The 13,156-nt window shown below is 34.7% G+C and overlaps 1 protein-coding gene across 1 annotated transcript; it reads left to right on the top strand.

Annotated features, from left to right (window-relative positions):
- The first annotated feature begins 542 nt into the window (after nt 1–542).
- LOC117176392 (regucalcin-like) lies at nt 543–7,679 on the top strand. Its single transcript, XM_033366632.1, has 3 exons — nt 543–747; nt 7,217–7,356; nt 7,434–7,679. Exons 1-3 carry the CDS (start codon nt 543–545, stop codon nt 7,677–7,679), a joined length of 591 nt encoding a protein of 196 aa, XP_033222523.1.
- Nucleotides 7,680–13,156: the final 5,477 nt, after the last annotated feature.

Below are 13,156 nucleotides of genomic sequence, written 5' to 3'. Positions count from 1 at the left end.
ATTAGTTGATTTTAGCCATCGTAACTAAACAGTTTTCCGGGTCAATTTTTGATCAACTGTTAGAAATCGCGACACCTACCTAGCACAGCACTTCTCCATGCCCAAATATTCATGAAAAATATTGCGTACACGCTCAGTTGACATCCTAGTAGCCTCAGCTATCTCATCTTTAATCTGCGGTCCTCCATTACCATCTTATGAATTTTTTTATTATTTCGGGAGTTGCGACCTCAATGGGACGTCCTGAACGTGATTCGTCAAAAGTTCTCATGTGGCCATTCTTAAATTCTAAAACCGATTGTTTCAGTGTGAAATTCTTTTCTTCTTTATTTGAAGTGGCGTTGGGCCTTTCAAATATAATAATAAATGACAGCACCCTTCTCTAATAGGTCCACGGCAGACTGTAATTACTACGGATTATAATTAGATTTTACTGTGTTACTAGTTCGGATAACTTTTCGGTCGAGCGGATTAAAAGAGTTGTTACCTCTCGGGTAATTATTTTATATAAAATTTTATATTATATTCCAGGGACGATTAAAATGGTTGAACCCGCTTTGGGAAGGGTGTGTTCTTTCCATCCACTTCCGCCTCCCGCGAAACTTACAGAACAAGTGCTTCCGGGAATTGGTCTGTGCAATGGAATCGTGTGGCACCTTCGCTATCGTACCAGACTCTATTGCACCGATGGTTTGAATAATAGAATCCTCTCGTTCGTTTATAAGGTGGCAGAAAGAAGGGTTACTGGTAAGTTTTTTATAAATGTTTCGGTTTCAGGTCAAAAATCTATCCAACCTATCTATTTATCTAAAAATCTATCCTTTATGAAAATTCTCTGTCCTAAAATCTAAATTATCATTTTTTTACGGAAGATCCATGTATCAGAAAATAGTATGATTCTTTGCGAAATTCCCTATTTATAGTTTAATTGCTAACCTACTAGAAGTAATAGAATTTAAAGCCAAAACGTGAGTTATCAACAAAAAAGCGAAATTTTTAGCCAAAAATTTGAAGTTTTAACCAAAACAGACGAGTTTTTAAGGGTGATACTTAGAAAGTCGGCCACTCTGGGAATTGTGACTCCTGAGAAAAACAATTGTTCGAAATTAATGCAAATTTTTTTTATCTTATAGTGATAACTGTCAGATAATGTAAACTAACCATGGCTGTGAGAGAGATGCATAAATTAAGAGCTGAAAATGATAACAATCGTGGAAATGGCTTACATATTCTCAACGTAGTAAAATCGTGTAAACTAATGAGTTCTCATTTAACTTATATAAACTTCAGTATAAATTGTGTTTGTCATATAATGCCGTAATACATCTATAACTACAATAATAACGAAAATAATAATATAAATTATTAATCAAAATTGATAATAAATAATGATAATAATAAGACTGCGTGGTTCAAACTGGAGAAAGCAAGGGCAAGCAATAGCTCTGAAATGCGAATGACAAACATCAGAGCTTTAGATATTTCAGCGGTCTTGAAAAAGGCAAGTAATTTGAAAGCTCCATGTTCGGACATGGTGCACAACTTCTGTTACAAGTACGTGTCGAGTGTGCATCTAGCATTGGCAAGGTATTTCCAGAAGATCATTAATTACCCAGACCTGATGCCAGGCCTTATGCTCCAGGGTACTACCTACAAGTTAGCACAAAAACCAGACGCTCAAAATCCATCTGACTTTCGACCGATAGCCTGTCTTCCAACAATTTATAAATGTCTTATGCCTATCATTGCAGATAAGATATATTCTTATCGCAGCGAGAATGACATTCTTACAGAAGAACAAAAATGATGTTGTAAAAACTCACGAGGCTGTATAGATCTTGTCACTATTGACGATGTTGCCATGACTCAAGCTCGTAAGCGTCAAAGGAACTTACACATGACATACTTTGCCTACAAGCAAGCGTTTCCTTCCGTGGCGCATGAATATTTGCTTGAAATTTTAAAACTTGACAAAATCTGCCCACGCATTATTGACTTTTTAGGCCATGCGATGAGGATCTGGATTATAGGAATCAAGTATTTTGATAATGGACAACCAAGGATAAATAGATCAATACGCTTTACGACGAGTATATTTCAAGAAGACTCCTTCAGCGCACAATGGTTCTGCTTAGCGTTGAATCGAATGATCAAAACACTAAGCAGCATATCGAATGTGTTTAGAATTCATGATAATGAGGATGGTCATCAAGCGACCCATCTTCTTCACATGGATGACCTGAAGCTGTACGCTAGTTCAGCCCAGAAACTGCAGCAAGTAATCGATGTCACTAAGCAGTTTTCCATTCATATCCACATGGAGTTCGGACTAGATAGATGTAGAACAGTGCAATTAATCATACTGTAGGCGCGTTGAAGATGTCAAAAAACTGTGTGAGTCACGAGTTACATAGGTGCGAGACTATTTTAACAGTTAACGAAATGTTGCGCTTTACAGTAGCATCTGTAAAGCGGATCTTCACAATATCCCCTTAAATTGGTCCTCAGATACGGAAGGATTCGTTATTGTGATAGAGCACAAGGTTGTCAGCACCATCATGACATCCGGGCCAATCGACCTGACATCGTGATGCGAGAAAAAAAAGGTAGAATAGTCAACATCGTCGACATTTCTTTTCTGCCTAAGCGAAATTTGCAGTCAACCTATACACCCAAGATCTACAAGTATAAAGAGTTAATGCATGAAGTAAAGGCCATATGGAGGAATGTGAATCATGCAACTATTCATCCATTGTGATTTAGGCTACAGGCAATGTGCATGCAAGGTGCACTAAACATCTTGAACACTTAGAAGTCATTAGAATATTGGCAGCAGGTCAGAAGGCGGCATCTTAAACATCTGTCGCATTGTAAGAAACTTTCTTGACCACAAGGAAGCGAGCGACCAAAAAACCGTGGAGTGGCAGATGATAGCTCTAAGAAAGCATCCAGAGTTGACTGTTGTCACTTTCAACGCTCGTGGCCGCTCTTAATTGTATACCTACAACATTATCGCATGAGGTTTCAAGCATCGTATTAAATTAGTTGAATTAACTTATAACATTCTAATCTTATCAGTCACTTGACTTAGCCCGTGGCTATGATGTATAACCGGGTTTACCATAGTAAAAGATTAATAATGCATTTTTGATTTAAACTTCAGACTTTCGTAATAAGGACGCGCTAATTCCTCTTTCATTATGGTAACCCAATTGATGCTCTGCCACGGTATTTCTGTCGAGGTGGTTGGCTGTAAATAGCTAACGCTAGCCAAAGCTTTTTGAGCAGGCATAGTTGATGTTCCACTGCTCAACGTTTGTCGCACATGTTCTTGCTGATCAACTGTTTGATTACTGAGATCTGCCTGGCCATCTCGCAGCTCACTATCGCCACCGTCCCGCATGATGTGGACCCCAGCTGTGGCTCCAGGGGCGCCCCGACGATCCTCGGGAAGCGACAAGCGTTTCAAAATCTTTAATATAGTCTCCATTTTGCATTCATGAGTTCCGGTGATTCACTTAGTCCCTCTGCTCTCCGTTATTAGCCTATTTGGCATGGGAAACGCTGTCAGTAGCAATGCTAGGGCTAATATAGCCGTCAAAGTCATTAGGGGAAAGCTCAAGCCCTACCGCGACATCAACTCGAAACACCTTCGGTAGGACACAGATATAATGATGTAGCGGGCATTATACATCAACAACTGGCCATAAACCTAGGACTCTTAAAAGAATGGATGCCCTTCTATAGATACATTCCAATGCCTGTTTTAGAATGCGAAGATTACATCTTATATTGGGATTTTACTATCCAAACGGATCATTACATCGGGGCCAATCGACCTGACATCGCGAGGCGTGAAAAAAAGGTGGATGAGTCTACATAATCGACATTGCTTTTCCGCTTAAGCGAAATTTTCAGTCAAGCTATACAACCAAGATCCACAAGTATAGCCAGTTAAGGCACGAATTAAAAATCTCTCGCATTGTGAGAAACTTTCTTGACCATCAGGAAGCGATGGATTAAAAAACCGTGGAGTGGCAGATGGTAGCTCTAAGAAAGCATCCAGAGGTGACTGTTGTCACCTCCAACGCTCGTGGCCGCTCGTAATTGTATACCTACAACACTATCGCAGGAGGTTTCAAGCTTCGTATTAAATCATTTGAATTAACTTATAACATTCTAATCTCATCAGTCACTTGACTTAGTCCGTGGCTATAATGTATAATCGGGTTCACCTGTGTAAATGTGTAATGAAACAAAATAATAATGCATTTCACTTGAATATTTATTATTATTAAACAATCATATGTATAATAACATGAATTCTAGACATGAAGTCACGTGTAATAATATGATCGATAAGCTAGATCCATAAATTGATTTACTATCGAAAAGAATAATTACATAATAATAGAATTGTTATAAACTTAAGAATAAAGAAATGTTTGCCTTTTCTTTAGATCGTGATTTAGCTTTAAGAAATCTGTAAGGAGAAGTATTTTGATTCAAACCTCTATTGTAGCTGAGAAATAACAATAAGTATTTACGTTATGATCAATTCTATCCTTTTATATCTAGATTTCAGACGATAATCGTGATTATGTGTGTGTTACTTTTAGAAAGAACACTGACTGGACATAATAATAATAAACATAATAACTAATTTTATTACTCAATTGCAATAGCTTATCACTCGCCATCGTCATGTATATGAAGTGCGAGAAATGCTAGAGCTCCGCACTCTTACACTGACAGTACGACTAACCTCGAAACTCGCGACTTGTACTGACAGAAGATGTGTCGCACGAAAAATTTAATAACATGCTATGTTTGCGTATATAAAAAATAAGCCTATAAATTTACTTAAAATCATTGTCTCCATTTTTTCACTCGCTGAATCCAAATCTAATTTTATTTTTTATATTCATCAAGTAATTAAGAAGTTATCGGCGGGACCGACCGGACATTTAATTAAGGTTCGCGTCTCTAAAAGTGCAATTTAACTATTTTTTGAAAAGCCAAATTGACTGTTTTATTCTTTAACCAACAGATTCTCATCACGAATCTCGCGATTCAAACTCCATTTTATCACTGAAATTTTATATCATTCCCGTAAATGTATATTTTTATCATTCATAACTTGAATTGATATTAAAAATAGATATAGTTTAATTGTCCTGTTTAGAAAAATTCAGATTATTAAAAAAAATTGTTATCAAAGATTGATAAAATTATTTTGTAATGTTATCGTGTTCACAGAAAGACGGACATACATACATGCTGATAGACCGAAAGACAATCATATTCGTAGAAAAATGCTTTTCGGATTCAGGTAGTATTAAAACGAGAAAATTTAAAAACCGGGTGGGGGATACTTTTACCGCAAAATGCAGTTTTTGATTTTTTAGAATTTTTATCCAAAATGGCTGACTAACGAACTTGGAACTTAGTTTAGGACACCAAAAGAGTGTATCGAAGGTCAATCAAATAGATTAATTTTTCAAAAGTAATCGTGCTTGGAGACAGACAGACATACGGACAGAACGACAGGCACAGGCGTTCGTAAAAACCCGTTTTTCGGATTAAGTGGATTTTAACACGTTGTCGTTCTGACAACAACTTGAAGAGGGGGGTGGTTAAATTTTACACAAAGCTAATACCATCCTGTAAAAAAGTGATTTATAATAATTTTGTAGATCTTTTTTAAATGCAAAATTTCTATCTGCTCATCTTTTACTATATTTTTCATAGTTTGGCAGCAAAATGTAATTTTGGGATTTTTCATTATTTTGTATGCTTTCAAAATTGGAATTTTCGATTTTTCAAAAAAACTCAAAGCTTACGAAATTTAAATTAGATAAAAATACGAATTGAAAATCCTACTTAACGTCCAATAATCAAATTGATGCAAACTCCGGTTAAAATAAACAAAAATCCAACGACCAAATTTGGATCACAATGAACAAACAAAAACAAAAAACAAAAACAAAAATACTACTGTAATCTGAAAAAATAAAAAAATAATAATTTTAGGACAAAAATAAAACTGAGGAAAAATGAGAAGACAGCCAACCACATCCCCTTCATTGTTTGTTCGTTGTGGTCCAAATCTGGTCGTTCGATTCTTGTTTTTCTTTAACAGGAGTTTGCATAGAAATTCAAAAAGTTGTTATGACAACCTTTTAAGGCATTCAAAAAGCAACATTTTTTTCTCTTGACTTTTTTCATATCGTGCGTTATTTGGATTTCGTTTTTTTAAATTTCGTTTTTTTTAATTTTGTTAATGCTGTAACTCTGGTAATTTTGGGTTTTAGGAAAAAAGTCATCAGTGTAGATTGCTGGAAAAATTAGTCTCGAAATATCCATTGTAGAAAATGGCCACATCATCTCGATTTCAATGTTGGCAATGCTCAATTAGACATTTATTTTGCTTCATAAGATTTTCCAAAACTTTTTTGAATACCAATCTCTTTTATCCGCTTATTTTTTTTTTCAATTAGACTTAGCATTTTTTTAAATAGAGCTGGAAATTATTTTCAGACAATGTGTCTTGCCTGTTGTCAATTTGTAAACCAATCCTAACTTATGACAATAATATTACAATAATATATTTTTAGTTTTTGCTAAATTTCCTCTTAAATAAAGCCACATGAAAGAAGAGGGAAGTTTGAAGAAATAAGAATGTGTCAGGCTTAAGCGATATACTATACAAATTTGATATCTACGCGTTATCGTAAATATGAAACTGCACTGATTGTTTGGAATAAAATTATATCAGGCCCAAGCCTGAACCCGGGTAAATAGCTGGCGATTGCTCCTGGGGTGCGAGTGAGAAATGAAAGCAAAGTGAAAGAAAAGTGTGCGAAGAATTCATTTTGAAAGTAGGTTCGCGCTCATTCTGTCTTTTACACAAAGTATCTTATGCATAATCTACTATTTCTTTGGTTAAAAAATTAATTATTCGACTGTAAATTTAATAATTAAATTTCACATTAATAAATACGACCCAATAAATGATTTTTCTACCAGGAGGATAGATTAAAATTCCTTATGTGAGTTCCCTGTTCCAATGTAAATTATATTTATGTATAACATCCCCTGTCATAATCGAGAAATTTTGGTGGAAATGTCCTAGGCTAAGAAACTCTGTTAATAAATAAATTGACCGGAAATGTGAATTTCTATAATTTAACTGATAAGTAAATAACTTTTTCAGGGAACAATGGTATCGTTTTTGACCTGGATAAATGGATTGGAAACCAGCTACGTCCTCTCTACTACGGTCATGCCATGCTGGGTCGTATGACAATTGACACCAAAGGTCGGCTCTGGGTGCCTCTGCATGGCGGTTCACATGTAAGGATTCAATCACTTTAAAAATATTTCTAAAAATGAAGCTTTGAATCAAAATAAATTTTTTAAATCTTCCTTAGGTGCTTCTAATTATTCCAGGTGCTATAATATCAGTGCAGAAAGCTATTCGCATACCTGCAGTCAAAGTTAGTGCATGTGTTTTCGGAGGTACTGACAAGAATATATTATACGTATCAACACTGCCATGTGGTGCTGATGAAATGTGTCCAGGCGGCGATCAGGGTGGTAGGATTTTCGCCGTCAACCTTTGGGACGTGTCGGGACGTGACGCAAAGCCATTTGTGATGCCCCCGAGAACTCCATGAATACTGAACTATGTATTTTGATACTTTAATGTCAAAACTTGCGATATTTAAAGTAAAAGTTTCGATCAATCCCTTATTTATTCATAAAATTTCATTAAATTTCATAAAATTTTCAAATCGATTTCGATTCACTAATCTGATCACTAGATTTTTTAAATGGGAGTCTGACAATTAGCGACCTGTTTCATCTCGAGAGGCATTTCATCCAATTTCCAGAATTTCTGGAGGAAGTCTCTGACTTCTTCTTCAATAAAGAAGTGGTATCTTTATACTTTAGAGAATGTTAAGAAACTTTTTGCTGGAAGAAGGATTACCCTTCTAAAAATGTTGGCTCCAGCAGTTGAAGTGTTAGTAGGACCTTTTCGAAGACCTTCTTGGATAACACAGCCACACAAAAAAGTCTGGTACTTTTGACAAGACATATAAATTTCAATGTAATTTAATCCGCTGAATCTGAATCTGAGGTCAAAATAGCACCGTTCATGATTTGTTTTCGACATTACCTCAAAAGACCGTATTTTGTAGTATATGATGGAAAACATGATTTTTTTACGAAATTCAAGCTGCTGATTACAAAAATAGAGCCAGATTATTTATGTCACTAATTTATGAAAGTCACATTAGACTTGTTATAACATAACCTCAAAAAAATCTTCTTTCAGCAGCAACTTACAATCCAGCATTGCATTTGTATAGATTTTGAGCTGCAGTACCCACTTTTTAGGCAAAATATTAGGCGTTTCTTCTGCACTATGAGTTCTGAGCCTCTTGCATTATGATTTAATCATTAATCTTTAGAATAGAGTGTCCATCCATTTCCATCCATTGAATTTACTTAGATGTTAAGTGTCAATACCTACTATTGCTCTAAGTAGTGGAAGTGATGACAACTGCTCTAAAAAGAGATGTGGAGAATGATTCACCTTCCAGGCCTAGGAAAGCCACTAGGAAAGTGGACACACCTGCGATCGGGCCAGGATCCGTAACGTGCGGGGAATGAAATTACCACGGCTTCCAAAATAAAATACTTGAAAAAAACTCATAGTTGTGAAAACAATCAGAATGAATTGTCATTACATTTGCACAAAATATGAATTTCCAAAACATTGGAAGAATATTACTGGGAAAATTCGGGACATGTATGCAAAATACTTTAACATTAAATTTCTGAACTAGATGAAATCCGGGCCTCTTATATAATATCCCCTGCTTGCAAACTAATGATCTACAAATCCGAATAAAGTAGAAACAATGCAAGCTTTAGGTTTATTGTACCAGCAATTTGGGAAAAATCGCAGAATAAAAATGATAAATGGCAAATTCGTGGAGATTTCAAAGTTCTTACGATGCTTCTGGGACAGCGATCAGGAAATACGAAGTATCCTTGTTTCTAATGTCTATGGGACATCGAGATTGTGGCAATCATTATAAAAAAAATTTAGCCCACAAAATTGTCACTAGAACGAGAATGCAGAAACGTGATTAATGAACCATTAGTAGAACCATCAAATGTCTTTCTTCCGCCTCTACACATCAAGTTGTGTCTAATGAAACAATTTGTAAAAGCACTAAATAAAGAAGTACAATGTTTTCAGTATATAATATCTCAGTTTCCTCAATTGTGTCGATGCTAAGTTAGAAAAAGGAATATTTGATGGACGTCAAATTGAAAAACTTTCGAAAGACGACGTTTTTGTTACTAAAATGACTTTTACTGAGAAAAAAGAATGGCTTGATTACAAAAACGTCATTGAACAATTACTCGGAATTGTTTAAAGGCCAAAATGGAAGAAATAGGTCTCGAAAGTGGTCGGTAGATTCAAAAAATTGAAATGTTTAATTATTTTTAAGCTGCATTTTATGGATTCCAATGTTGAGTACTTCCCTGAAAACCTTGAGGACTACATTGAAGAACAGGACGAAACTTTCACGAAGATATCAAAGTGATGGAACAAAGGTATCAAGGCAGATGGGCTGAAAATATGATGGCGAACTACTGTTGGATGTTAAAAAGAGATTTGCCTTAAAACAAAATAAAAATGCATCTTACTTTGGTAAGTTTCAATGATCATGTCCATCTCTTTGAATAACTGGAGGTCAGGATCTGTCAGGTGAAAACCTTCTAAATATGGCTAATTAACTTTTTCACGTGTGGTACAAGAAAACTCCACTGTGAGGTTTTGTAAGAAGATGAGCGTGAATCACGCACTCTGCATATGAATCGAAATAGGGTTTCAACTTTACTCAAATTAGATAGCGTGTTTGTCCAGCTTTTACTGTTTCTATTCCTTTTATTTGTAGGTATTTTGATAGTTTTGGTAAGCACCTACGTTGAGCTAGTCTCTCCAAGAGAAACAATATTTGACAGCCTGGATCTATAAATACTCTAACTATAACTTGCTCGATGCTGATTATGACAGCTTCAGAACATATTGTTCTTCTGCACATATTTAAAATGGATTTAAACTGTCATATTCGTGTACTTCGGAACGAAGCAAGATAATGTTCGGACGAAGAAAGGAAGCACTTGCCAGTAGTAGTTAGATAACCGGAAACGTGACGAGCCTTGAAAGATTGTTGATTAGACTTGAAAGGTAGAACTCCGTGACTTTTCTCTGGCCAATCCCAGGTGATGCTTCTAAGCCTTGAATTTCTCTGTATTCAACTGTACAAATGCAATGAAGATTAGGCTATCATCCCACATGTGTATTGGAGGCTGATTCGTTGGTGATTTATTTAATCGTCAATGAAGACTGTAGCACTAAATTACCCAAATGTCATTTATTTTCATAAAAGAAAACTATAGCATCCCATGCTTTTTGGAAATTTTCGGTGATCAATGCGTTGTTTTTCAACAGGTAAGCGGCAGTACACTTCAGACTTTGTTGAAGGTAATGTGACTTCTAGATCGGTGACATATTTAAATTTGCGTTTACCATTTAATCAAAAAGGTCTTTGAATTGAAGCCAGTCGGAAGGAGACCCACCAAGCGTAGGAAGATTAATCTGAGAAAAGCTTGAACCGTATCCTATCATGAAAATGAACCTAGAGCCTTGTGATCCAGATTGAAGTGAAGGTGATCTCATGCCGCTATTTTTGATACGTTCAAGTAAAGCGCTGATCTTTTCGAGAATTTTCAGATAGGATTCGTGCTATGTGAGAAATTTGATCATCGATACGTTTTTTTTGTTTTACTCACTTGCATCTTGAAATGATTCACCATATCCGGCTCGAAGGACCCAAAATGAATGACTAAAACGATTACCAAAAACTTGTGAACGGGAGTGAACTTGTGCGCATTAATAACACTTTTGGTTTAAAGGGCGAGACTTCACCTGAAGAAAAGCTTTTGGAGTTCGTTCCCAAGGTTACCTTGCAGGGTTTATTCCGAGACTAATAAGGGCGGTTTGTTGCCAAAACTTGAAATTAGAATAAAAGTTGCAATTAGAAAAAGGTTCTTATCATCGCGTTCTCGATCTTCGGTTTTCCGACTAAAAAATGCTCAAAAATCGATACGGAACAAAAGCTGAAGGACTACTGACTAAGAGAGCTAGGCACAACTAAGTCGTGGGAGGGTTAGAGCATTTTTCCAAGGAGAGTGAGCGAGAAGACCCAAAGAGAGATAGCTATGAAGGAAGACTGAGGATATAACCGAACTAATTCATTAAAAATTAGTCCATCATACTCTGGAAGAAATTGTAGAAATAATTGAATTTTTATACTTATCTTATTCTCAGATAATCCAAGAAACTCCGTGCGCCAGATCCTACATGGATCATCTAGAAATAAGACGAAATGATTTTAAAAGATGCATTAAATTAAATCAAAATTTATTTTAAGTTCAAAGATAACATTACTTAACAGTAAATTAAGGGTTTGGCTAGCTCAACCCTATTTTTGAAATGGTAGATGATTCAACTTGTCTTAATCCTAAAATATAAATTAATTAATGAGTAGAAAATGATAAATAGTTATTTTATTTTGACACAACAATTTCTAATTACAAATTCATTTTTTCAAATAATTAAAGGGGAGAAAACAATTAATTCAAGAGGACGACAGAATTTATAATAAAATGGCGAAATTAAATAATTTACTTAAAAATAAAATATGATCTTTTATATAGATATCCAAGGTTAGGCAATTGAGTATAGCGAAATAGATTTAAAGAAACTATACTCTATTTTTAGAGGTTACGCAGAAAAATTCCAAATAAACCACATATAACACATGTAACATGCAGCAGGCAAAGAAATGGTGACATGATAAATAATTAGGGGGGGGGGGGGCGATAGATCAAAATAGATTTCGGGACAATTAGAAATATAAATTTACTAGTAAGAAACTTTTTGATTCAAATATTTTGTTGAAAATTCATACACATTGTTATCATTTGAATCAATTCAATAGAAAATTGATCTTTCCGATTAAAATTTTTTTGTTTACAAAATTAAATTTTTTTCTTTAATATTAATTTTTTCAATTAAAAATAATTTTTTAATTGAGAATTTAACTAATCAAATGTTTTCTAAAAAATTTATGGATTTGGTCAGAGGTGGACTGGGTGTTAAAAGGCTCCCCCAGGCGTTTGAGAAAAAGGGCCCCGAAATTGCATCATTTGTTGCATGATTAAGTAGTGATAAGTGTTGAAAAAAATTATTGATAGTTTATTTTTCATAGTTACAGTGACATAAAAGTAACTAACTCTACAATTGAGTTCTTTAGCTCTTTACTAGTAAAGGACGTTGGTTTTTATTCATTTCGCATCCATTTGCGTTGCTTGAGTGTTTAGTTCACGAAGGAATAATAAGGAGAACTAGCTCTGTTCCCCCACTTGGCAAAGATTTTATGGACGAACATACTGATAAGGGAATTGTTTCTGTTATCATGACTAGAAATGATTACTATAATAAATGTAAAGATATCTTGAGCGACACTGGCACATGTAAAGAAATAAAAAAGAATCCTACTACTAGTATAGCTAGATTTTATAATTAACCTGAAGAACGTGATAATATACCTGAAGATTGTAAAGTAACGTCACTCGATCTTCCATCCCTTTTTACAAACATACCAACTAGATTGGTCGGAGCCAATGTGTAACTGAAATGAAACTAAATTATGGTACACAATATTTTGAAAAGAGATTTTTTATTATACTCTTAGAGTTTTGTTTAAAGAATATAATTAAAACAAATAAATATGGAAAAAAATTAATATATAATTATATATTGGTCGTTAATCTAAATGATTCGAGAGGCGACGCAATTTTTGCAATAGAAAATATTTTATTTAATTAGAAGTCTTTGGTTAAAAGAAATGGGTTTTTGTAGCAAAAAGAACTTTTATATGGAAAATTTTTTATTGACATCTTATTCCAACTTTAAATATATGTAACAATACAAATTATATATATTTTTAATGCCAAATTAAAGAAAAACATTTTTGTTTTAAAAAAAGTAATGACTGGTAAAAAC

The sequence above is a fragment of the Belonocnema kinseyi genome, chromosome 7 (assembly GCF_010883055.1).
Source record: "Belonocnema kinseyi isolate 2016_QV_RU_SX_M_011 chromosome 7, B_treatae_v1, whole genome shotgun sequence".
In the NCBI taxonomy this organism is placed as follows: domain Eukaryota; kingdom Metazoa; phylum Arthropoda; class Insecta; order Hymenoptera; family Cynipidae; genus Belonocnema; species Belonocnema kinseyi.
This window is presented reverse-complemented; position numbering and strand designations above follow the sequence as displayed.

Excerpts from the sequence above, each read along its gene's own strand:
- LOC117176392 (XM_033366632.1), top strand. The coding sequence starts at position 543 with ATGGTTGAACCCGCTTTGGGAAGGGTGTGTTCTTTCCATCCACTTCCG. Across the intron at positions 748-7,216 it reads GGCAGAAAGAAGGGTTACTG|GGAACAATGGTATCGTTTTT; the intron begins GTAAGTTTTTTA and ends TAACTTTTTCAG. Across the intron at positions 7,357-7,433 it reads CTCTGCATGGCGGTTCACAT|GTGCTTCTAATTATTCCAGG; the intron begins GTAAGGATTCAA and ends AATCTTCCTTAG.